The 24,445-nt window shown below is 41.9% G+C and overlaps 1 protein-coding gene across 2 annotated transcripts in view; it reads right to left on the bottom strand.

Moving 5' to 3' along the window:
- Positions 1 to 24,445, bottom strand: part of slc2a4rg (SLC2A4 regulator) — a 99,029-nt gene that overhangs the window by 24,417 nt on the left and 50,167 nt on the right. For both annotated transcript variants that reach the window (XM_067446737.1, XM_067446738.1), the window contains exon 3: positions 13,041 to 13,141. In XM_067446737.1, coding sequence (XP_067302838.1) covers positions 13,041 to 13,141 — 101 coding nt within the window. The remainder of the gene's footprint in view (positions 1 to 13,040; positions 13,142 to 24,445) is intronic.

Here is a 24,445-nt window from a genome sequence, read left to right as displayed (position 1 = left end):
CAGCAGCAGTTACACAGAAAAGACAGAACAGAAATGTCAGAGGCACATGAGTTACATGCCAAAGCACGCACGCCAAGTTTATTTTATCAGATAAACCACCGTGTTTCCGCTAGCTGCTAAACTTGGCAGGGCTCTACATAACGCCCATTTTGGGCGCATTTACGCCTAATAATCAGTGTTGCCAAGTCCGCGGTTTTCCCGCGGAATTGGGCTACTTTTAACCACTTGCCGCGGGTTGATTTTTTATTCCGCGGGTTAAAGGTTTAACATATTGCATCAGTTATATTTAGCTGAAATGGTTGTGTTGAAATAAATATTTTACTTTAGACAATTCATATTCCACCAATGATAACAAGGATTCTAGGATGATGACATAAGCAATATCATATCAGCATAACTGTGCTGATGAGCGCACACTTTGTGAGGTACAGTGGCACTGCTGGGCTTGTTCGCTAATGTGTGTGTGTGTGTGTGTGTGTGTGTGTGCTGCGGCTGCACCGGCTGTTTTCGTTTCTATGGTAACCGAATGCGTGCTCTCCAGGGTTGTTGGTGGTAAATAATAATTTAAAAAATAAATGTCATACACAGAAGAATTTTCTGTAAATTAACATTTAATGAGGAATATTGCAATGTTTATTTTACATTATTTTTAATTTGAAATGAATTTCACAAGTTTGTGGTTTACTTCCACTGGAGTTGTAATTCTGCATTTTCCCGCCTGCATCCATTACGTTTTTAAGCTAATCAGCTCATCATTACGTTCATCAGCTGTCAATCTTAAGGTAAGATGATTTTATTTATGAAAATAGACTGTTTATAATTACTTATACAGTTACTTACTTATACAATTATATTTTAGTATTACTGGTGTGTAGTGCATAACACTACCATAAAATGTGTATTGGAGTGTTATATTTAGATTTTTTTGGTATTGGGCTAGTTTTGGGCTAGTTGGATTGGCCATTGGGCTACTTTTGGGCTATTTTTGATTGGCCATTGGGCTGGTTTTGTTGCGAAAACCTGGCAACCCTGCTAATAATTACTGCGTGCGACTGTGAAAAAATATTTAGGCGCACCTGTGCGAGTGACCCAATCGATTCTCATGAATGGATGTGTACAATCGGAATAAAAACTACAACACTGACTGAATCAACACTGAGAAACTGTTAGGCTATGTTTCCTACTGCAATCAACTGCTTTTCATGCCTTCAGTCAGCACTCAGCAGAAGAAGTGCAAAAACGTGTGCGACGGACTACACTTCAAACAACGATTGTTTACAACGATTGAAGTGAAACATGTGTGACGAGTCTGACGACGCAGCCATGCGCACTTTACCAGACGCTTCGCGCTGTTTATCAGCCAAATCAAAATTAACTGGAAATACCACGTTTGGATTATCATAAACAAGCCCAGAAATTAGCGGATGCTTGGGGCATAAATGCCATCAAACAATAATGTATTAATAATACATTTAAAAAGCCCTTGAGTTAATCTTTATCACACATGCTGTTTAAAAAAAAATACTAAATGTATATAATGAGCGAGTATATCATGAAGATTTTTTCCAAACCGGGTTTTTGTCTTATTCTGAATCACTGTAACGTTACACACAAAATAAATTATTCCCGCTGCGGATTAGCACAATATCTGCGTGACTCACCACAAACAGAGAGAAGTAGATCCGGCTGCAATGTTCTCCCGCGAGACGCATGCGGTTCTGTTTATGAAGCGCCAGAGCGCCAAAAGTTACAGCTTGCTATAGCTCCGAGTATTGGCATGATTGCATGTGTGATACTGATCTCGTACAAAAATCTAATAGACAAGTTGATATTAAGTAACAACGTTTTAGCCACAACATTGTCTATTTGTGAAAATCAAAGCCTCACCAGAACTGATTCACATCTCCAAGCGATTCGATTCAAATGAATCTGTGTTTTGAACTATTGACTGAATGACTTGCCGCCACCTACTGGCGGTTTTTATTTTCATATTTATACTTTGCATGGACTTTTTTTTATTTAAAATATTAAACTTTTAAAGTTTAATTTGTACATATTTCTAAATTCAAAAACGTATATGTAAAACATTCATACAACATTAACTCATGCATTAAATGCATAGGTGTTTGATAGTATGAAGTCCAGTTCTGCTTTTTGTGTGTATTTGTGCTGTACTCTCAGAAGTTAATGATAATATTATGTCAGAATTATGTTGAATTTAAGAAATTGACAGATGATGCATACATTTAATAAGATTAGAAAACATTGCTCTTATAATGGTAAAAAGGACCCTGGACATTAAAGGACAAATATCGTCCTGTAATGGGAAAGTTATAATTGGAATGTGTTTGATGGATTAGAATGTGCTCCTAAATTTTTGACTGTGCTCCTAATTTTTTTAAATTAGGAGCACAAGTGCTCCTCAAGAAAAAAGTTAGCGTAGAGCCCTGCTTGGAATAAAATAGAAGCTAAAGAAAACCACGTCTGACCTGTATTGATTAGACCAGCGTTTCCCAACCGGGGTGCCGTGTAAAACGCACTTGCACCGCGATCCATCTTACATCTGATGATGACGCATCTTTGATATGGGTTGTAACTTGAAAATAATGCTTTATGTATGTTTCTGTCGATGGATACACGTGCTGGCTCCTCAGTGATAGGCTACAACAACAACGATAATAAAATAAAAACTGGCAAAATGGTTTCTCTTTGTAAACTGTGTTCAATGCATGCGAGTGCTGCCGTTTGTCCAGTCATTTCGCCGTCCTCACCCGGGACGGGTATATTCGCCAGAAGACGCGAATGAGAGCGCGCACGCGCTGTGTGAAGATCTGTCATCCGAGAGCGCGCACGCGTCCCACAGCGCGCAAATATTCAGTTATCGTTCAAGTCTTGCGCTTGAACGGACAAACTCATACAAAACGTATGTCAACATGTCCATCTTGTTAAGTATCCAAGCAGATATAGTCTGAATATGCCTTAAGTGAACTTTATACAGTCGAGAAAGATGACGCATACCCCTGTCTTAAAGGGGCAGCAACCTTTAATGTCAAAGAAAATATGAGGACTCACTGCTCTTGATTGAATAGCTTGTGTAAGTTTAATAAGGATTAATCTTTCATTTAAACAGTTAAATAAGTAGTTATTTTACATTTGATTATTTATTCTATTTCTCTACCTAAAACTAACGTTAGACCTACCTGAAAAACAGGAAATGCATTGTTCATTTTATCAGTATCTTTGCTTAATAGAATTTATTTATGCTACTGCTTGTATTTAAGTTATTTGCTCTTATCTTCTTTATTTTTAATAGTCCTTTATTCTGTGAACATAGCAAATACCGAACCGTACTGAAACCGTGAACCTAAAACGTTATACAAACCGACCCGTGAGACTAAGACTAAAACTCTTATGATATTTAGTCGACTAAAACTAGACTAAGACTAAAAGATTTACGATGACTAAAATGGGACTAAAACTAAATGGTGTGTTATTCAAAAGACTAAGACTAAGACTAAATCTGAATTTGCTGTCAAAATTAACACTGTTGCTGACAAAACCCCTGCAGCCTCAACATAGAAATGACAACCTTTTTTTGTCAGCACTCACTTTATTGGAAGTGCATTTTTAACAGTAATGTCAACAATGTATCTCCTGACATTTTAAATTGAAATTATAAAATATTTCCTGAAAAAATACTCTACCCGAGACGCAAGAAGAAAGCAAAAATACATTTATTTTTATCTTTTACTTAGGAAAATGACTAAAATAGTAACTCACAGTGACTTGGATAAATTACTTTAATCTGATTACTGGTTTAGAAATAGTAACACATTAGATTACTCGTTACTGATAAAAAGTAGTCCGATTAGAGTAACGCGTTACTAAGTAACGTGTTACTGGCATCACTGATAGTTACATTGTGTACTAAGACCGACGGAAAAATTAAAACTTGCGATTTTCTCCGATATGGCTAGGAACTATACTCTCACTCCTGCATAATTTGCTGCCGTACCATTGGTGCAGTGGTGCAATGATATTACGCAGTACCTCAAAATATCATTGCGCTGCTCCACCCATGGTACGGCAGCAAAATACGGCAACATGTCTTAAACCAGGTACTAATTTGCGCTGCTCTTGGTAGATTGCGTTGGTCATTGTGGAAATGATCTGGCTACATCTGTGTTCTTTAAGCAGTAGATCATATGCAGAACTCTCCACTCCCACCTGCGCTTTTGTGGAATTGCGCTTGCACGATATTTAGCTGTATTTAGTAAATCTAGCCCTTAGAGACAGTTCTTCGCACGAACAAGCTGCCTTGGGGAGGCCTTATGCTGTTAGTCATTAGGCTACATGAGAATATACTAAGCTACCGGCATACCCTTTTTTTCTGGTGGGGAGGGAAATGACTCTTGTCTTTTATTTGTGCATTTACCATGATACAGTACAGCAAGTCTTTAATTTCCCAAATGGGCAATGTGTTTGCATTAAATATATTAAAAAATGGCAATTCAAAATGAAAAACACATAAAATCCATTCCCAAGGCCAATGTCCTAGATTAAATAGTAATAGAGAGTAAGGAAAGCTTTGCCACTTCTTAAACTGTCCTCTAGGCAAGAGTAATGAGATATAATAATATTCCAGGATGTGTACTATCATCCGAAAGCATCTATATCAAAGTGACATTGAAATATGACATACAATTATGAACACGAGAAAAACAATTTACTGTATTAACGTCCAGTGTCATTTCAAAGCCTTATTTTGCTGCACATTCACATTTTCATAAATCATCCAGGAAAAGGATTAGTATTCAGAATATGAATGTAGTGATCTGATTTTCGAAATCTTTATTTTCAGTTTATGAAACCAAATCCTACTCTTTTTTTTTTTAAATCGCTGAACCTCGTCAGTGTGTGTATATATATATATATATATATATATATATATATATATATATATATATATATATATATATATATATATATATATATATATATATAAATACACCAGTTGAGAACCCCTGGTATAGATGACATTGTGTCATATGACTCTCATAAGTTTATTCATTTTTGCGTTAACACCAAATAAAGTTATAATTTCTTCGTTTCATTAAAGTTTCATTAAAGAATAAAAATTGCATTACAAAAGATCTCCCTGATTAGCCTTTTTGTGCACTTCCTGTTTTTCCCTGCTTGATCATTTCTGTCCAATGAATGGATGACCTTAGCACATGTGGTTTTGCTTACAGATTTTGGTTCACTTGCAAAAAGGCCAGTGTGAAAATGAACCACACCAAACCAAAAAACATCTACATTGTATTTGGTCCGGACCAAAGCAAGTGATCTAGCAGACTTTCCTGGTGTGAATACACCCTAAGCTAAGATGAGAGCTGATGATTTGAGTTACTCAATAACTGAAGCAACAAACAACAGGGAAATCCTACACGGAAAAAGTTCAGGGGATCCATTAAAGCAGCCTGCTCTTTCCAAGACACAAATGTGAGATACTGTGGAGTCACTAGTTGTTTTGTGACACAGCTTAAGAATACTCTCACTTTTCATTTAGTTCTACAATCTCTGAAAAGGTCAGAACAAATGCAATACAAGAACGCTTTCACCACAGTCCAGTTAACATTAAAAATCCTGCTCTTAAAGAACAATCGTTGGCTAAGGAATAGTTCTGTTCAATTCAGTTGATCCAGTTCACAAAAATGATTCTTTCAAGAATCGGACTGATTCGCTCCAGCAACCTCAAGCTATATTTGAGTAAGATAGCAACCGCTAAATTACTCAAAACATCTTGTTTGGTGTCATATGGGTTTGGAACGACATGAGGGTGTCATTTTCATTCAAGGACAAAAAAGTTTTTGATTCAAAACATCAATGCAAGAGCTCAAGCACTATTGCTGAACAATGTCTATTGTCTTTTCTTCTGAAAAACTGTAAGCATTCTTTTGGTTTTGGAAGCCCTGAGCTTAAGGAAGGACCAGTCACTGCACAAACCCATTCAAATGCCAGTCTGGGTTTCCTTTCATCATGCTAAAGGGGACATAAAATAGAAAACAGGATTTTTCTTGCTCTTTTGAAATATCCAATGACCATGTAGACCTACTGTATTTATGCATAACTTGTGTCTACACAGACTATTTTGTGAAGCTAATCTGCAAAAACAGCCCATTTAGAAATATTTGTGGCTAAGGCGTAATTTTGTAGTCACATTTACAATGACTGCTCAGCTAGTCTAATGAACTAATGTACTAATGAACAATAGTGTGAACTATGCTGAGATTAGCCAAGTTATTTACACCCAGAAGTCTTAAAGGTAAAGTATGGAAAACAGCCTGTTTAACTGTAAAGAGTAGTGTAAAACGTACTCGGTTACTTTCGTAACCTCGGTTCCCTGAGAGAGAGGAACGAGTATTACGTATGGGAAAAACTCCTTTTCTCGAGAATGTGAAGCAAAACTTTTAATAAAGGTATCTATGTAAAGCGCAGTGAGCTGCACGGCCATAGCCCAGCGCGAGGAGCGCTCTGATTGGCCGGGCTGCGGCAACTGCAGGAACCTATGGTGAGGCGGCTGAGAGGAACGAACCAATGGGGGGCGTTCCAGAAGCCCGCCGAAAAAGGTGCTTATATTTGCATACAGGAGGCTATATAAGACCCTAATTCGCCATAGGTGTCAGGTTTTAAGATCGACTGAAGCGATACCTGAGAAGCATAAACACGGCACGGAACGTAATACTCGTTCCTCTCTCTCAGGGAACCGAGGTTACGAAAGTAACCGAGTACGTTCCCTTTCGAGAGAGGTTCCTCGTATTACGTATGGGAACACAATGTAAAGCGCCGTGTGTGCTGACTGACCCAGTATACCCAAAGCACATGTTATAAACCCCCGAGACACCGACAGAGGCGGCTTATAAGGGGAATGAAGAACCGGAAGAGTCGGTTCGTTTGAACAGCTGATCGGACATAGTCGGATCTTATGATGAATGAATAGTGCTTAAGGACTAATGTGTACAGGCCAAAATGTAAGGCAATCTGTTTGCCAGGGTCAAGATAGAGCCTAGATGGAGAGAGCCCTGCTTGTAGAGCTGGAACCTCCAACTTGTAGAATCTGATAAAAGTGGACGGAGAGGCCCAGCCTGCCGCCGCACAGATATCTTCCAAAGAAATGTCACACGACCAAGCCCAAGATGAGGCCATGCCTCTAGAGGAGTGGGCTTAAATGCCTGTAGGACAGGTTAGGTCCTGGACCTATATGCTAGTGGGACTGCATCCACTATCCAGTGTGAGAGACTGTTTCATGACAGCACAAACTTTAGTGCGGCCACCGAAGCAATGAAGAGCTGATCCGACTGCCTGAAGGGGGCGGAGCGCTCTAGATACAATCTCAATGCTCTGACTGGGCAGAATAGGTTTGCGTCTTATTCTCTCTGAGACGCGGGTTAAGCAGTGCAAAGACCTGCATACTGAAGGGGTTGATAGCACTTTCAGCATAAAACCATGCCTCGGTTTGAGCACAACCTTGAAGTTGCTGGACCCAAACTCAAGACAGGAAGGGCTCACGGAGAGTGCAGGTAAGCCACCCACTCGGTTAACCGAGGCCACCGCCAGCAGAAAAACGGTTTTGAGTGATATGTGCTTCAAGCTCGTGTTCTGAAGTGGTTAGGAGGGGGAACCCTTCACGGCCTCCAAAACCATGGCGAGGTCCCAAATAGGGACCGAGGTAGGGGCAAGGCGGGCTGAATCTCCTGGCCCCTTTAAGAAAACACACAATAAGATCACTTTTCCCTAGTGAATGTGCCGCGATCGGAGCGTGGCTAGCTGCTATGGCGGAGACACACACCCCGAGTATGGAGGGGGGACGACCCGCATCCATTAGCTCTTGGAGAAAGCGAGCGGTTCCGCCAGTTCGCATGAGTGTGCGTCGATGTTTCGCGTAGCACATTGGTTAGAAAACCACTGACCACTTCAAAGCAGAGCTGCCAGATAGCAGGGGCTCTAGCTTCCGAAATAGTGTTCATAACTTGTCAGAGAGGTTCCCGGATACCGTTGATGGGCCATACGTGGAGGGCCCACAGCTCGGGATTGGGATGCCAGACCTTCCCTTTCATTGGCAGAATAGGCATGGGGCTGTGTCTGACAGCTGAAACAGTTTGGAGAACCATGTACGGTTCTTCCAAAGTGGGGCTATTAAAAAGCACAGGCTGCAGCTGGATCGCGATCGGAGGGAACATATAGAGGGAGTCTGGGCCAACATGGGCCAGGGCATCCCTGCGTTTGCAGAAAAAATATTGGGCAGCGTGTGCTGTGCGAGCTGAATTGTTTGCGGGTAAAGGGACCATCCCCCTGGGGACATGGGTCCTCTGGATAACATGTCCAGACCCTGATTCAGAATACCTGGCACGTAAGCCGCCCTTAGGGAGCTCAGATTGTGCTCTGCCCATAAAAGGAGATGCTTAGCCATGCACGGTTCTTATGCCGTAAGTCTTGAGTCTATGACAATGACTGTACTGATAAGCCTGCCCCTCGAAGGCGAATCTCAAGAATGGCCTGTAGTGGGGGTGGGGGGTTATCGTAACGTGAAGTATGCGTTTTTCAGATCTATTGAGAAAACCCAATCCCCGGGGCGAATGTGCGCGAGGATTTGTTTCACCGTCAGCACCTTGAAACGAGCGTGTCATAAGTGCTTTGTTCAGATGCCTGGAAAATGGGCCTGAGACCGCCACCCATTTTCGGCATGAGGAATTAGCGACAGTAAAAACCTGACTCGCTAGCGTCGGGTGTACTGTTTTCGCCGCTCTCTCCTTTAACAGTCTCAATGCCTCAGCGAGAAGCACGTGACTGACACTGCTTCTTACAGAGGGCTCGACCACGGCTTGAATCGCGGGGTCTGCGAGCAAAACTGTAGCGAGAACCTCGTTTTATATGTTCAACACCCAATATTATATACCAGGAATGGCCTGCCAGGCCTGGGCTCGTAAAGCCAGGGGTTGAATTAGATTCGGGGGCTGGCCGCTTAGTAATAGGGGCCTGTTAGCCGGGTTGCTTGTGCTGTAACACTGCTTGTAACACTGTGGGGATAGTGTTAGTTTTGGCGGTGCAGGCTTTGCAGTGGGCGCACGCCTCACATTTATATTGTGTGTGCGAGAGTGAACTTTGTGAAAAGTGCTTGGGTGCAGGAGTGCAGACTGTAAAGTGGGCACATTTCCTACATAGAAAGCTCTTTTGTGTGTAGTGTAAACAATGTGCAGTGGCGCACAACCTACGTAGAATACCCACGGTGCAAACCAGTGAGCAAATCCACAGGGGTAAACGCACACAGCATAGTGTGCAGACGAGCGTGTTTAACACAGGCTAGTTGACTGCAATATTTCATCTCCAGTCACTTAACTTAAGGGAACTGGGAGAATGTAAGGAAGTGCGGGTGGTATGTGAGCCATTCCACAATGCCGTTATGCTCTAGTCTAGACTGAAAGCGCTCATGCAGACAAGCGTGTTTGACCACAGGCTAGTTGACTGCAATAAGGCTAGTTGACTTTATATGGTGTAATCCGGCCGCGGCGGGATTTATTTGTGATTTTGTGAGGCTGAATTAACAGTGCTTATGTAGGGGTGCACACTGTGTAGTGGACACTTTGTCTACAGTGTAAAAACCTTTCCAGCCGCCTGAATAAAGGGGACTGGAAGTGATAGAGTGAAAAAAGGGCTTAGCTTGGCAGCCATTTTCCGACGCCCTTATGCTCTGACAGTGAGCGCGTGCTATGACGTAAGCCGCGCTCTAGTCAGCAACGCGCTGTGGAAGGGGCGCGCGCTATCATGACAAGGCAGCCATTACAACTTCCTTGGCAGTAAGCGCGCGCTGCAGCGACATTGTTCTTGACATACCCAACAGCCCGAGCTCGCTCGTCTGACTTACTCTAGTATTCTCTGTCCGCAGCGCTTCAGCACGGCGGCGGTAGAATGAGCACGGCGAGAGCTTCGGCTCGAGTTTGTTTATTCACTCTAGTATTCTCTGTCCGCGGCGATAGAGCGACAGGACGAGAGAGTTGGAAGCGTGAGGTAAAACTCTGTCCGCGGCGCTTCTAGCACGGCGAGAGCTTCGGCTCGAGTTTGTTTATTCACTCTAGTATTCTCTGTCCGCGGCGATAGAGCGACAGGACGAGAGAATTGGAAGCGTGAGGTAAAACTCTGTCCGCGGCGCTTCTAGCACGGCGAGAGCTTCGGCTCGAGTTTGTTTATTCACTCTAGTATTCTCTGTCCGCGGCGATAGAGCGACAGGACGAGAGAATTGGAAGCGTGAGGTAAAACTCTGTCCGCGGCGCTTCTAGCACGGCGAGAGCTTCGGCTCGAGTTTGTTTATTCACTCTAGTATTCTCTGTCCGCGGCGATAGAGCGACAGGACGAGAGAATTGGAAGCGTGAGGTAAAACTCTGTCCGCGGCACTTCTAGCACGGCGAGAGCTTCGGCTCGAGTTTGTTTATTCACTCTAGTATTCTCTGTCCGCGGCGATAGAGCGACAGGACGAGAGAATTGGAAGCGTGAGGTAAAACTCTGTCCGCGGCGCTTCTAGCACGGCGAGAGCTTCGGCTCGAGTTTGTTTATTCACTCTAGTATTCTCTGTCCGCGGCGATAGAGCGACAGGACGAGAGAATTGGAAGCGTGAGGTAAAACTCTGTCCGCGGCGCTTCTAGCACGGCGAGAGCTTCGGCTCGAGTTTGTTTATTCACTCTAGTATTCTCTGTCCGCGGCGATAGAGCGACAGGACGAGAGAATTGGAAGCGTGAGGTAAAACTCTGTCCGCGGCGCTTCTAGCACGGCGAGAGCTTCGGCTCGAGTTTGTTTATTCACTCTAGTATTCTCCGTCCGCGGCGATAGAGCGACAGGACGAGAGAATTGGAAGCGTGAGGTAAAACTCTGTCCGCGGCGCTTCTAGTACGGCGAGAGCTTCGGCTCGAGTTTGTTTATTCACTCTAGTATTCTCTGTCCGCGGCGATAGAGCGACAGGACGAGAGAATTGGAAGCGTGAGGTAAAACTCTGTCCGCGGCGCTTCTAGCACGGCGAGAGCTTCGGCTCGAGTTTGTTTATTCACTCTAGTATTCTCTGTCCGCGGCGATAGAGCGACAGGACGAGAGAAGAGGAAGACTGAGGAAAAACTCCATCTGTCCGCGGCGCCTCCTCAGCGCGACGGTATTAGTGACGAGAGCTTCGGCTCGAGTTCGCCTATTCACTCTAGTATTCTCTGTCCGCGGCTGTAGCGCGACGGAATGAGAGAAGAGTGGGAACAACTCTGTGGCAGCGGCGGAAGAAGAGCCGCGGCGGCGGCAGAGTGAAGAGAGCTTCGGCTTGAGTGTGCTCATGTCCTCTAACATTCTCTCTTTCCGCGGCGCTATTCAGCGCGACGGGACGAGAGCAGAGGGAGAGTGAGAAGAGCTCCGTCTTTCCGCGGCGCTTAACGACGCGGCGGAACGAGAGAGTCCTCGAGTAGAACAAGCCTGTAAGCTCTAGAAGTGGCGTTGCAGCGGCAACACACACACACAAACACATATAACACTCAACATAGACACAGTTTAAAGGATATATAACGCCGGATGGCGTAGCTGGAACGGCAGAGAAGGCGGAGAGGGAGTCCGTCGTCCTCAGCTGCAGGTTCCGCTGGTGCCTTTTCAACGGCGGTGCTTCTTCCGGAGACCAGCGAAGGTATCGCTGAAGGAGATAAAATCTGACACCTATGGCGAATTAGGGTCTTATATAGCCTCCTGTATGCAAATATAAGCACCTTTTTCGGCGGGCTTCTGGAACGCCCCCCATTGGTTCGTTCCTCTCAGCCGCCTCACCATAGGTTCCTGCAGTTGCCGCAGCCCGGCCAATCAGAGCGCTCCTCGCGCTGGGCTATGGCCGTGCAGCTCACTGCGCTTTACATAGATACCTTTATTAAAAGTTTTGCTTCACATTCTCGAGAAAAGGAGTTTTTCCCATACGTAATACGAGGAACCTCTCTCGAAAGGGAACTTGTCTGGCTATCACCAGACCAAGCTCAATTTAAGATTAAACATTGGTCTGGGGAGTCTGCTTCTGTATTTTCTACTGCACAAGAGGCATGATCAATGGGCAACGACCCATTGTTTCTCTATCTGCCAACGTGTTATACCCTCCAATAGCGCATCAGGTGGATAAGCCAGTCTGTGATTGGTTCCCGCAAAAGTGTAACAGAAGCAGTGGAAATAAATGTACAGGTTTCCAGACTGAGTTGCCGGGGGAAATCAAATCGCCGGCAGATCAGGCTGGGTTTACCCAGTCTAGTGTAAAGCTAAATTATGACAATTCTTGGTGCAAAGAAATCTTGCTTTATACACAATTCCTAAAATGTAATTTATTCCTGTGATGCAAAGCTAAATTTTCAGCATCATTACTCCAGTCTTCAGTCTGACATTATCCTTCAGAAATCATTGCGGTATGATTTGATCCCCCAGAAACATTTTGTATTGTTACCACCCCGAAAAGTGTGCTGGTTAATATACCGTATACATTAATATAATTTAAATATATATTATAAATTATAATTTTTATATTTTATCTTTAATTAAATAAAAGTATTAACCGATCCCAAACCTTTGAGTGGTGGTGTAAGTCAGCCATTTAATTCCCTCAAAAAGTCTAAACTGTGGCGGTATCATTCAAAACATTTGTTTCGGCATAGTATTTTTTAGCAACGCTGGCTCAACCAATGGTGTGAGTTTGGGGCAGGATTATCTGTTTGAAATTAAACAGACTGGTTACATTAGAAGACCATTAGAAGACCAAGAAACCATTTTTTGCAATTCGGTTTAGTAGCACAGAAATCACACACTTCATTAAAACCATTTTTTATAAAATACAAAATAAAAATGGAGAAAGCAGGAGTCCTTTAGGGCACTTATGGAGATTTAGAGCTTGTTTGACAAGCCACCACTCAACCTAGACGCTCTGGGATCTATCAGTTAACAGGCGTTGAACAGCGCTAGACAGTAGACCGGGGGTCAGAGCGGAGTTTAACCTGAGGCACTGGAGGAAGGGTTGAGCACCAACGGGCTGGTGGACAGTGTGGTCAGGACGGTGGCAGCCATCACTTCTTTATCAGCATGACCAGAAGGCCTCCTGTTAAAAGAGCAAGAGAAAAGAGGTTTTAAAAGACCTGGATCAACTAAAACCAATTACGTCAAGCAGACCCAGATGTTTAGCGTACTCTCACACCAACATAACACAACACACATCTGTCAGGCGGGCTGCCCAGCCCGGCATCGCTCTCTCGCTCTCTGCCTAAGCGGCCGTTTTCTCTCTTCCCACTTCTCTCGGCCGTATCGCAGCTCCCTACTGCGTTGAACTCATCACGGGTAATGGAAAATTCCAGCGCAGTAATAAACACTAACGCTCAGCCTCTGGTGTATGCCCACACAGCACAACTCCATTATCAATGGTATTTATTCAGCGTGTGTGTGGGAGAGAGTTTACTCGTGTTTGTAAATCAACACCAGGATTTAGTGTGCCGTTGAATGAAATGCTCTGTTAACTGTTTAGTATCTTGCTCACAGGTGAGATTCAACTATGAGCTGTGTATTTATACACTACGCACATGATTGATGGCTGTTATATTAGACTGAAGTAAAAGAGGGGAAAAATGAGGGAATGTAGAAGAACAGAGTGAGTAAGGAGAGGGAGTGAGTGTTAGCAGACATTACATTTCAATATTTATGCAAATTAAAAATGTTTATACAAGATTACTGTACATGTGCACAATTTTAAACATGTTAGGTATACATATGGTATTATAAATTCATCTCTTGTCAATTGGCAACAATTTTACTTGTACAAAGGGATCAGTCGTCAAAAATGAAATAGACTGTTTTTATTTAATTTATTTAATTTTAATTTATTCATCTCAATTAAATTGTACATTTAAGTATAATTAAATGTAGCTTGTTAAAACTGTCATGACAGATTTCACGTTAATTACGGTCAGTTTGGAACTGGGTTGTTATTATTAGCTAATTGAAAACTAGGGTTTTCACTGTACCAAAATGTCAGAAGCTGATACCAATACCAGTAAAATCTAGCTGTTTTTGGATGTGATTTGGTTATCACTGGCAATCAATATAATATAAATATATGATAATATATATAATAAATATTAGGGCTGTCCTCGACTAAGGATTTAGACATTCGAATCAGAATTGTCGAATCTCTCTATGGTCGACTGATAGTCGAATCATCTGTGTTTGTGTGTGAATGGGTTGGGAGGGGCATGATACTGTCAGAAGGGTAAAACTATTTTTATTTTCCTTTACACATTGCACACAGCAACAACTTTTAATAAAGCGACCAAAACTGCCTGCCAACTGACAGACGAACTGACAATGGCTTTCTTATTTAGGTTTAAATAGCCTAAAAGGTAATGTGGTGGATAAACATTAATAAACCGTTTTCTCATAACATGTTAAAGCCGCGATCGAAATACAGAACATCGCACAAATATATAAAAGAACATTTTGATAAATAAACCTAAAAAAATACCTGTCTAGAGAGGAAAAGAACACCTTGAGTGCGTTTACATGCACGTTCTGAAGCCGATTGTGCCTAAAGCGGGTGAAGACGTACGCGAAGCTCAGCCCCGTGCCTCAGGATCTCACTCACACCGCCACCTGACGCGCACATTATATACACGCGAGCTCAATTTTGAATTGACTGACAGATGAGCTGCATGAAAGCGCTCTGTGGTGCGACAGGATTTTAAACAACTTCCTGAGTGGCCGCGGACAGGCGCTGAATGCTGCCGGCGGTGTGTGTACACTCATTGAACGTGTTCTAATTTTAAAAGTGCGGTGCGAAGCTCAGCGCCCTTAAAGGGGTCGCACACCGATGCTCAGCTCAGCTCAGCGCCGCGACACGTCTTTAAAATATTGGGCACCCCCATATTGCCAAAATGGTATGATCCTCGTTTCATAACACCCGCAAAGATTCGACCGTGAGATCGGTGGTCGAATCAGGCTCCGCATATCGATGCATCGAATCTTCGACTATTCGGGGTCACCCCTAATAAAAATATAAAAGTAAAAGCTAATCAGATATACTTTTGTTATATAGGGTGAATTCAAAAACAAAGGAGAGCTGGATTCAAATGCAGTGAGTTTAATAATAAATCAAACATAATAACAAATCCAACATGTAGAAGAGAGAACCAGGGAACCAAGCAACCAACAGAAGGACTGCATCAAACATTACATCATTGTCAAGATATATTGGGGTTTAAATACCCAAGGGGTAATTGGCAAAAAAACACACCTGGGAACAATCAAAGAACTAATCAACAAGAAAAACTGCAAAGGACTACAAAAAATGTCGCAAAACTGGAAATGTGGAACACAAGAGAGGAATCATGATAGCCCCCCCTTAAAGTAGCAGATTCCAGACGCTCCTCAACAAACAGACACATAAGTCCAGGAGGGAGGTGGAACGGAGGGAGGGATAGAGGGCCAGTGTGATGAAACAGGAGACTGAAGAGGGTCAGAGAACCAGGGCGTAGCCAGCAGAGCAGGTGGCCAGGGTGGAGCAGGCAGAGCAGGCAGAGCAGGTGGCCAGGGTGGAGCAGGCAGAGCAGGTGGCCAGGGTGGAGCAGGCAGAGCAGGTGGCCAGGGTGGAGCAGGCAGAGCAGGTGGCCAGGGTGGAGCAGGCAGAGCGGGTCGCCAGAGTGAAGCTGACGGGGCTGAATACACTCTCAGTGGGGCTGGAGACCATCACGATGGAGCAGATAAGACTGAGGATCCCCACGGAGGAGTAGAAGACGACCACAGATAAGACTGAGGATCCCCACATCAGAAAAGAAGACTATCATAGCAGAGCAGACATGGGCTCAGTAGTTTATGTAGGTGGCCTATAAACAGGCAGGTTGGTGGTTCCATCCTCGGTTCCACCTGACCAAATGTCGAGGTGTCCATGAGCAAGACACCAAACCCGAGCTGCTCCTGACGAGCTGGATGGAGCTTGCATGCCTGACACCGCCATCGGTGTATGAATGAGAGAGTGAATGGGTGAATGTGTGGCAATATGTAAAAGTGCTTTGGTGGCCATGGGTCTGTTGAAAGCGCTATATAAATGCAGTCCATTTTTACCATGAGATTGAGGATCCCCACGGCAGAGCAGACAGGACTAAAGATCCCCACGGTGGAGCAGAAGACCACCACAGCAGAGCAGATAGTACTGAAAACCCCCACGGCAGAGCTGGTGGGGCTGAAGACAACCAAGGCCTAGCTGATGGCCACCGAGGGGGAGCAGGTGGGACTGGTGACCACTACGGTAGAGCAGAGGTCCACCAGGGCAGATCAGAAGACCACTATGGCAGGGCAGGCGGAACTGTAACAAAGGGCACAGAAAGGTTAGGGTTGGCTTCTGGTGCTGTGTAAAGACAGGCAGAAAGTTCAGTAATGGCCTCTGTGGCCATAGCAGGACATGCTGGGAGTTTAAGGGAGACCTCCATGGTCATAACAGGACAGACATTAAGTTCAAGGGCAACCTCTGTGGTCGTATGGAGACAGGGTGAGAGTTCAAGAGCAACCTCTGTGGTCTTATAGGGACAGGCAGAAAGTTAAATGATGACCTCTATTATTGTGTAAGAGTGAACAGAGAGTTCATGAGTGGGCAGTGCAGCCTCGAGAGGAGCTGTTTGTACAGCCCACAAACTCAAGATGGCAAAACAGGAAATAACATAAAAGTCCGCACAAGACCAGGGGAACACAAGACAGGAATCAAGACAGCCTTTAAGTAGCAGATCTCCAGGTGGAACTGGAGACCACCATGGCGGGGCAGGGGGAACTATAACAAAGGGCACAGAAAGGTTAGGGTTAGCTTCTGGTGCCGTGTCAAGACAGGCCTCTGTGGCCATAGCAGGACAGGTAGGGAGTTGGACAGGACATGATTACGTTGGAACCAACAGAGCTCCCGAGTGGAAGGTGCCGGCTCGGGAGGAGCTGAAGGAGAGGAAAGGAGCTGGAGAAATGTGTACGGTCCACACACACACACACACACACACACACACACACACACACACACGTGTGGAGGAAAGCATGGAGGAAATATCTGAAGTCCAATAAGGATTGTGCAACGGCATAATTGAGCTGAATGGCTCAGCTCAGATATCCCCCCGAAAAAATTAATGAGAGGGATCACCTCCCTTTTGGCCAAATGAGCCAGTTGGATAAAGTCCATCAGATAGTGCTCTAGGCAGCAATCTCCTTGATGGAGACGCATAATCCTCACTGCTGGGTCCATGTTTGGTCGAATCTTTGTTGCATGGGTTAATTCAAAAACAATGAAGAGCTGGAATCCTAGTGATATTACATATGACACTGAATCTTCAAAGAATGTACTGATTACGCAGCGCTATTTCACATGAAGCTCCATTCCGGAGCCTGTGTTGTTTTCAGAGAAACACGTGATCAACGACAAACACAGCCTCACTTTTTTTCGAGTCACGTGAATGCTTCACTTTGAATGTCAGAATGTTTAAACCCAGACCAATACTGGGTTTATGGAAGTCCATTTACTAACATTTTTAAATATATAAGCCTATAGCCTAGGGCTGGACAATAATTCAAACAATGAGAGCCGTACACGCACGAGAGATCCACTTCCGGTGCTTTCCGCGCTTGCGCAGACCAAAGCCAGAACACGCGAATGTCACAACAGGAAACACACACGCGCGCCCTCGGATCAGTCGGACGTAGTGGTGTACAAGAGGTAAAAATGATATAAATACTGTTCGTTTTCTCACACAAACCGCTGGTTTCGTGTCTTAGGCCATCAGTGTGTACTTACGATGGGGGATTGTTTAATTTGGACTTCTCTGTGTATGCTCTTTGAGGTGGTGACCATAGACCTGCATTATGTGAGGCACAGACAAGAACGGTTTGACCTAAAATGATCAAAATTGAAACTACTGGGGAAACAAATACTCCTACATCTCGGATGCCCATGAGGTAAGCTAAAACATATCAAAATTTAATTTCAAAGTGAACTATCCCTTTAAATACACGAGGGGTAATTGGCAAACAAGACACACCTGGGAACAATCAAAGAACTAATCAACAAGAAAAAACTACAAAGGAGTACAAAACATAGCGCAAAACATGAAATAACACAAAAGTCCACGCAAGACCAGGGGAACACAAGACAGGAATCATGACAACTACATATATTAGTACATAAATAATACATATAACACTGTATGGAACCAATTGTGTGAAACATGATGCAACATGCCTGTCCATATCTGAATGAAGATTATCAGTGAAAAATGTTAGTCTGTTCATCACACAAACATAGTTTGACTTCAGAGGAATATAGAAATAACAATAATGCAAAAGGCACATGTACCACTTTTATGGGGTTTTATTTATTATTATTTTTTTAAGTCTGACAGCCCTCGTCCTCACTTGTTTTCATTGTATGGAAAAGTGCAGCCTGGACATTCTGCTAAATGTATGGAGAGTGAATGAATGAAATGTTCATATGTTTTGGGTGACCTGCTCCTTAAAAGTCGATTACCTATTTCAACATTTGTAATTATGTCATTTTTCAACCACGCTAGAGAATCATAGGTTATAGAGCTGTTCTGGTAATGAGATTCTTCCCTCCGTCTGATCCGCTCCACCCTGAAAACAGCAGCACTGATCTAAGAACAGAAACCAACACAATGCTAAGCTGTGTCTCTGTGTTATATAATCAAAAAAAAAAATCCCACTCACACTCCCTCGTATTCCCTCATATTCTGGGCTTCTACCCCCCCGCCCACTTTGGCAACCCAACCAGAGCAAACTGGTTTGGAGTCGCTCTGAAAGCCAAGCCCAGAGACTTGGCAGGGCTGTCAAACTTTTTTCCTTTATCTGGGTCAACTTCCAAAAATCTTTCTATCGCTGCAAAAAAGAAAAAAAAGTAAAAAGAAAAGAAAAGAAAAGCAAGCAGTGGATTAGAAGCAGACAGAATAAGGAACATAAATAAAATATGAAGGTTTTGCCTCGTTTTTAGAGAGAAGAGAAAGAAATGACAGAGACAGATTTATGCGGAAAGAAAACCGCACAGTTTTGGAAAAGAGGAGAGGAGAAACTGGCTGCTTCTAGAGGCGACGGAAATGACACACATTATAGATGAGTGCAGTTTGCTGGTTTTATCATTGTGTGTGTGTGTGTGTGTGTGTGTGTGTGTGTGTGTGTGTGTGTGTGTGTGTGTGTGTGTGTGTGTGTGTGTGTGTGTGTGTGTGTGTGTGTGTGTGTGTGTGTGTGTGTGTGTGTGTGTGTGTTGGTTTCAAATATAATTTGCTACATATATTGTTTTGATTGAGACTGTCGGAACCAGAACTGCAAACATACCTACATATACACACTGAATGAAAGCATCACACACACATTTACTTAGCTAATCTAAATTAGACTAGATTTGTTTTTATAGTTATTCATTCTGAAATGTTTGCATTCTAATATGATGATTTGCTGCTCCATTTTTTTAATATATATATTATTAACAATATTGAAAACAGTTGTGCTGCTTAATATTTTTGTGAAAACCTTCACCAAGTAAAAACAACAACAAAACAGCATTTTTGGTCAAAATAAAAATCTTTTATAAAATAATGAATGCTTTTTCTGTCACTTTTGACCAATTTAATGCATCATTGCTGAATATAATGTGCAACATTTTTTATATTTATATGCTGAATAAAATTTGTCAGATTTAGCCAACTTCTAATTACCATTTAGTCATTTTTGCACCAAAAAGGGAATCCACGCAGTCAAAATGATTTGGTATAGAGAGTGAGCAGGAGAATATCACAGACTCAAGCAGCAACATGGTTTTCTCTAAATGTTTCCCTCCCACTCTGTTTTTCACACACTCACACACCGCCTGCTTTCCTGCCTTCCCGCTTCTCCACGCTTTTCCCGAAAAAGCTCTTTATCACATTCAGCTGTATGATTCATACTTTACCATATTCACACACACACACACACACACACACACACACACACACACACACACACACACACACACACACACACACACACACACACACACACACACACACACACACACACACACACAGTGTTTCCATGTTTTATGGGGACTTTCCATAGGTGTAATGGTTTTTATACTGCTATCCCCTACACTGCCCCTACCCCTAAACCTACCCATCACAGAACAAATTCTGCATTTTTACTTTCTCAAAAAAAAAACTCCTTCTGTATGATTCATAAGATGTTTTCCTCATGGGGACCAAAAAATGTCCCCACAAGGACAAGGATTTAGGATATATTTGTGTGGACCTATAACGTAGGGATTACCCGGTAAGGGGCAGTGTACGGTAGACATGTGCCGATTTTCGATAATGTGATTTATCACGATAATGAATATGCACAATATTGTTATCGTGGGCACTTTAACCTGATAACCGTAATATCGTAAATAATAATTTATTAACAATTTATATATTTTTTTTAATAATGCACTCAAGAATACTTTGCCCATCAACAGTATAAAAGCTCAACACCGCTGTATTCTGCGTGAAGTGAAGGAGACGCGCTGCTGAAGTGCCGCTCAGTGACAGCAGAGGGCGCTGATGAACTGCAGAATGCAGCGATTACCCCGGAAACCCGCAAACAAAAGAAAACACGTGTAGTTTTTAAAACATCCATTAGTTTTTTGTAATCTCAATGTTGTTCATCACAGCACCAAATACTTAATACTTAAAGACTTAATAGGCTATTTATTTTCAAATGTAAACTTTTTTATGTTTTAATCTGGACTACAACATGCCCTAATAATTAGAACTGTTCTAATTATTTGTTATTGTTCAGTAAAACTTTGAGACATACGACTTCATTAACATGTTAATTCATTATTACCAAACTGACAATGAAAAATACTTATAAAGAATTAATCATTCTAAGTAATGTTAATTTCTTAGTTTGTGTTTAATAACATTAAAATCAAAATAACTTTTTAATGGACGTAAGATAAAACTAACAATGATTATACTTTCAGTACCAAATGTAGCTATTGCTCAATCTTAGTTAATGCATTAAATAATGAGACCTTATTTGTTAGCCTACCTGTTGTTCTTTATAGCCTTATTCTTTTGCACTTTAATCTGTTTGAAAATTGTACTTTTACAGCTCTGAAAAAAAATCAAGAGACCACTTAACATTGATTTCTCATTGTTTCTTAATGTTAAGTGGTCTCTTAATTTTTTTTTCCAGAGCTGTATATATTTTTGGTGCATTATTGTATTTAAACATTCAGTTATTTTTGTTATTACAAAAATAGTTCTTAAAGCTGTTATGCTATGGCAACACTTTTTTTTGCAACTTATTTCAATATCGTGATAATATCGTATACCGTGATAAAACTTCAGCAATTAATCGCAACATGAAAAATTGATATCGGCACATGCCTAGTGTACGGGGATAGAAAATATGGTTTATACAGTATAAAAACCATTATGCCTATATAGAATGTCCCCATATGTCACAAAAACAAACGTGTGTGTGTGTGTGTGTGTGTGTGTGTAACACTGCACCCACCAGTAACTGTTATTAATGAAGCCACATGCTATAATCACTCTAGTCTACAGCATTGGCAGGTCTGTGTAACACTGTCTAGATTTGAAGTGAGCAGTACTATACAATATGCCTACACTGTAAAAAATGTTGTTGGTTTTTGTTAGCTTAACTTAAAAAAGTAAGTAACCTGGTTGCCTTAAAATTTAGAGTTTATTGAAATTAAAAAGTTAAGAGTTAATTAATTAAGAGTTTATTGATACAATGTTGATGCAATGAAGAAAATTTGTTTAATGAATAGAACTCAAAATATTTTGGTATCTGAACCACATAAAAAATGTGATAAATCATGAAAATAGCACTATTTGGCATGTTTCACTGCGTCATCAGAAATAAAACACAAACAATTACCCAATATGCTTACAAAATCTTTTAATAATATTTTAATAAAGGTTGTTGAATCTCAAAAAATTTTCATTGTATTAACTCAACAATTTAATTTCAATGAACTCAAAATTTTAAGGCAACCAGGTAACTTTTTTTCTAAATAATTTTTTACAGTTTAACAATACTCGGAAACTCACATGAACCCTTTACACATGAACACTTGCCGATCATAATAGGATTGATCTAGTTTTGTCGCATCTCTGTGGTCATTTGCAAAGTGGACACCGTAAATGTGTGTTCACAATGACAGTAGCTCCTTTCACAGTTTTGACAGTTTCTCCTTTTGACTTTTCCACTAAATACACAAATGTGCTGTTTACACAAGCAACGGCTTTCTGTCTTTTTAGATACCATTCACACATCAGTACCAAAATACCGGTAAACTCCATCTGGACAAGCCTTTCAGTTTCACTATCAGTCCAAATTTACAACAAAAAAAAATCTCAAAGGGATCACACAGAAGACGGTTTTGCTCTTAAAATCACAAGACCCTTAATTCTGTCACTATAGTACACCACTTCAGGGTCTCGAGCACGAGACGTGGCACAGAGGTCACCTGTCTGTCTGGCATGTTTACATTGAGGAACATTTAGGCTGTGTTCACACATGGCAGGTTTAGTTTGATTAATGGGTCCTGCACGCTGTGCGATTTTATTAAATCCTTTGCGAATGTTGCTTGTCAGACTGTACGAACATGATCCCTGATGTAATCCATGTCACACTATTCCATAAGATCTCAGCTGTCATTAATGTCAGACTGAACGATAGTCAAGGTGCGCTAAAGCGGGCACGCTAGAAAACTCGTCCAGAGTCGATGAATGACACGTTCGGTGACAGTGAGCTGCATTACACACGGGAATAAAATAGTGGCTACAAATAATCTTTAGCTGCCAGAATTTCGTCTGAGGTAAAATTTGATCGCAGCGCTCATTAATCGGCTGCCGGTGAACATGTCAAACGATCAAAAACGTCAGATTTTATCTTAGGATTAGAGGAATCTTTTAGGATTTGCTAAATTTGTCTCAGATGGCCAAATCGTCGGCAAAATCGCACAGTGTGCACTTGGCTTAAAACCAACTCTGGTGCGATTGCTGTTAGTGTGGTTCATTTGAATAAGGGTATGTTCACACTTGTGGTTAGGTTCACTTGGCTCATTTGGTCCGGACAAAAAGAAATAAAAAGCATTTAGTCCTGGTCAGCTTAGCGTTCACATTACCGTTTTTTACACAGTCTCTAAAAGCATAAGATGTTCACAAACTGATTGGTCGACCTTTATTGCATATATATTTCCTGCTGGAACTTACCGAACATCCAAAACAATGCAGTGCTGGCCTAAATGCGCTCGTTGTATGCACGTAGCCTACATATAATGATATTTCTCATTATTTTCTCTTCATAGTTGCTATGTTGCCCATCACAGTTCGTTACAGGCATCAGAAAAATGTATAACATTTCCTTTTTTTGGTCCAGACCAAGAGAACAAAGAGAACCGAAATACAAGTATGAACACACCCTAAAAGCAGCAGAGCTTACCGTTAACCGTTGGCCCGTTTATGATTGGTCCTAGTCAGACTTTTTGCATCAGCGTGTTCAGCGTTTCTAAGTGTGTTCTGTTTCCGATAATTCTGTTCTTTGTTCACACACGGCATCATACTGGTAATTTACTGCTAATGTTACAACTTCTCATACTGGGAAATTGCCAGAAGTGCTTTACTGGTATTTTTGAAAAGGTCCCATTCACATATGATCTCTTAACGGTAATTTACCAGCACAGACTATGTGTGAAAGAGGCTAGTAAATACACACACACCGTCAATTTAACAACAGCCTGGTCGCAGTGGCTATTCCCCTGCGAAACAAATCTATGGTCACATTCCTCCGATCTAAATCTCACAACCCTGAGGAAATGAAGTAAAGATCATGAGTGAAGAGCATCTCAGCTTGTGTTTTTCTCCTGGTTTGCTCTAGGTTGTATTAGCTGTGGTTTGTGTTGTTACAACTACAGTGTGTGCCATTGTTACAATGCTGTGATGTGGTGGCTCTTTTGATTTTCTTTTTGAGGGCTCTGGTGAGAGGTAGTCTGTAAACACTGTTAAAGTTTTCTGTTTGATAAGTAAAACTACCTAAAATAAGCTATTTTACTCATATGTGAAAGTCACATCTATTACTATCAATATACAGGGGAAGTTGCCATCAGCCTCACGTCATTCCAAACATGCACTGTAAAAAAAGGCACATTTTGAACTTTTGCAGTAGAATTGACTTGGATGTTTAAGTTATTTCAACTTAAATTATGTTAAACTGACATTAAAAAATGAGTTACATCTTGTATAACTAATAAAAACAAGTTTAACATTTCTTAACTTATTTTGATGAGTTAAAACAATGTAAAAACATATGTTGTCATAACTTTTTG

Source organism: Pseudorasbora parva, chromosome 6 (assembly GCF_024679245.1).
Source record: "Pseudorasbora parva isolate DD20220531a chromosome 6, ASM2467924v1, whole genome shotgun sequence".
NCBI classification, from domain to species: domain Eukaryota; kingdom Metazoa; phylum Chordata; class Actinopteri; order Cypriniformes; family Gobionidae; genus Pseudorasbora; species Pseudorasbora parva.
The sequence above is the reverse complement of the archived record's forward strand: the minus strand, read 5'-3'. Positions and strand labels throughout refer to the sequence as shown.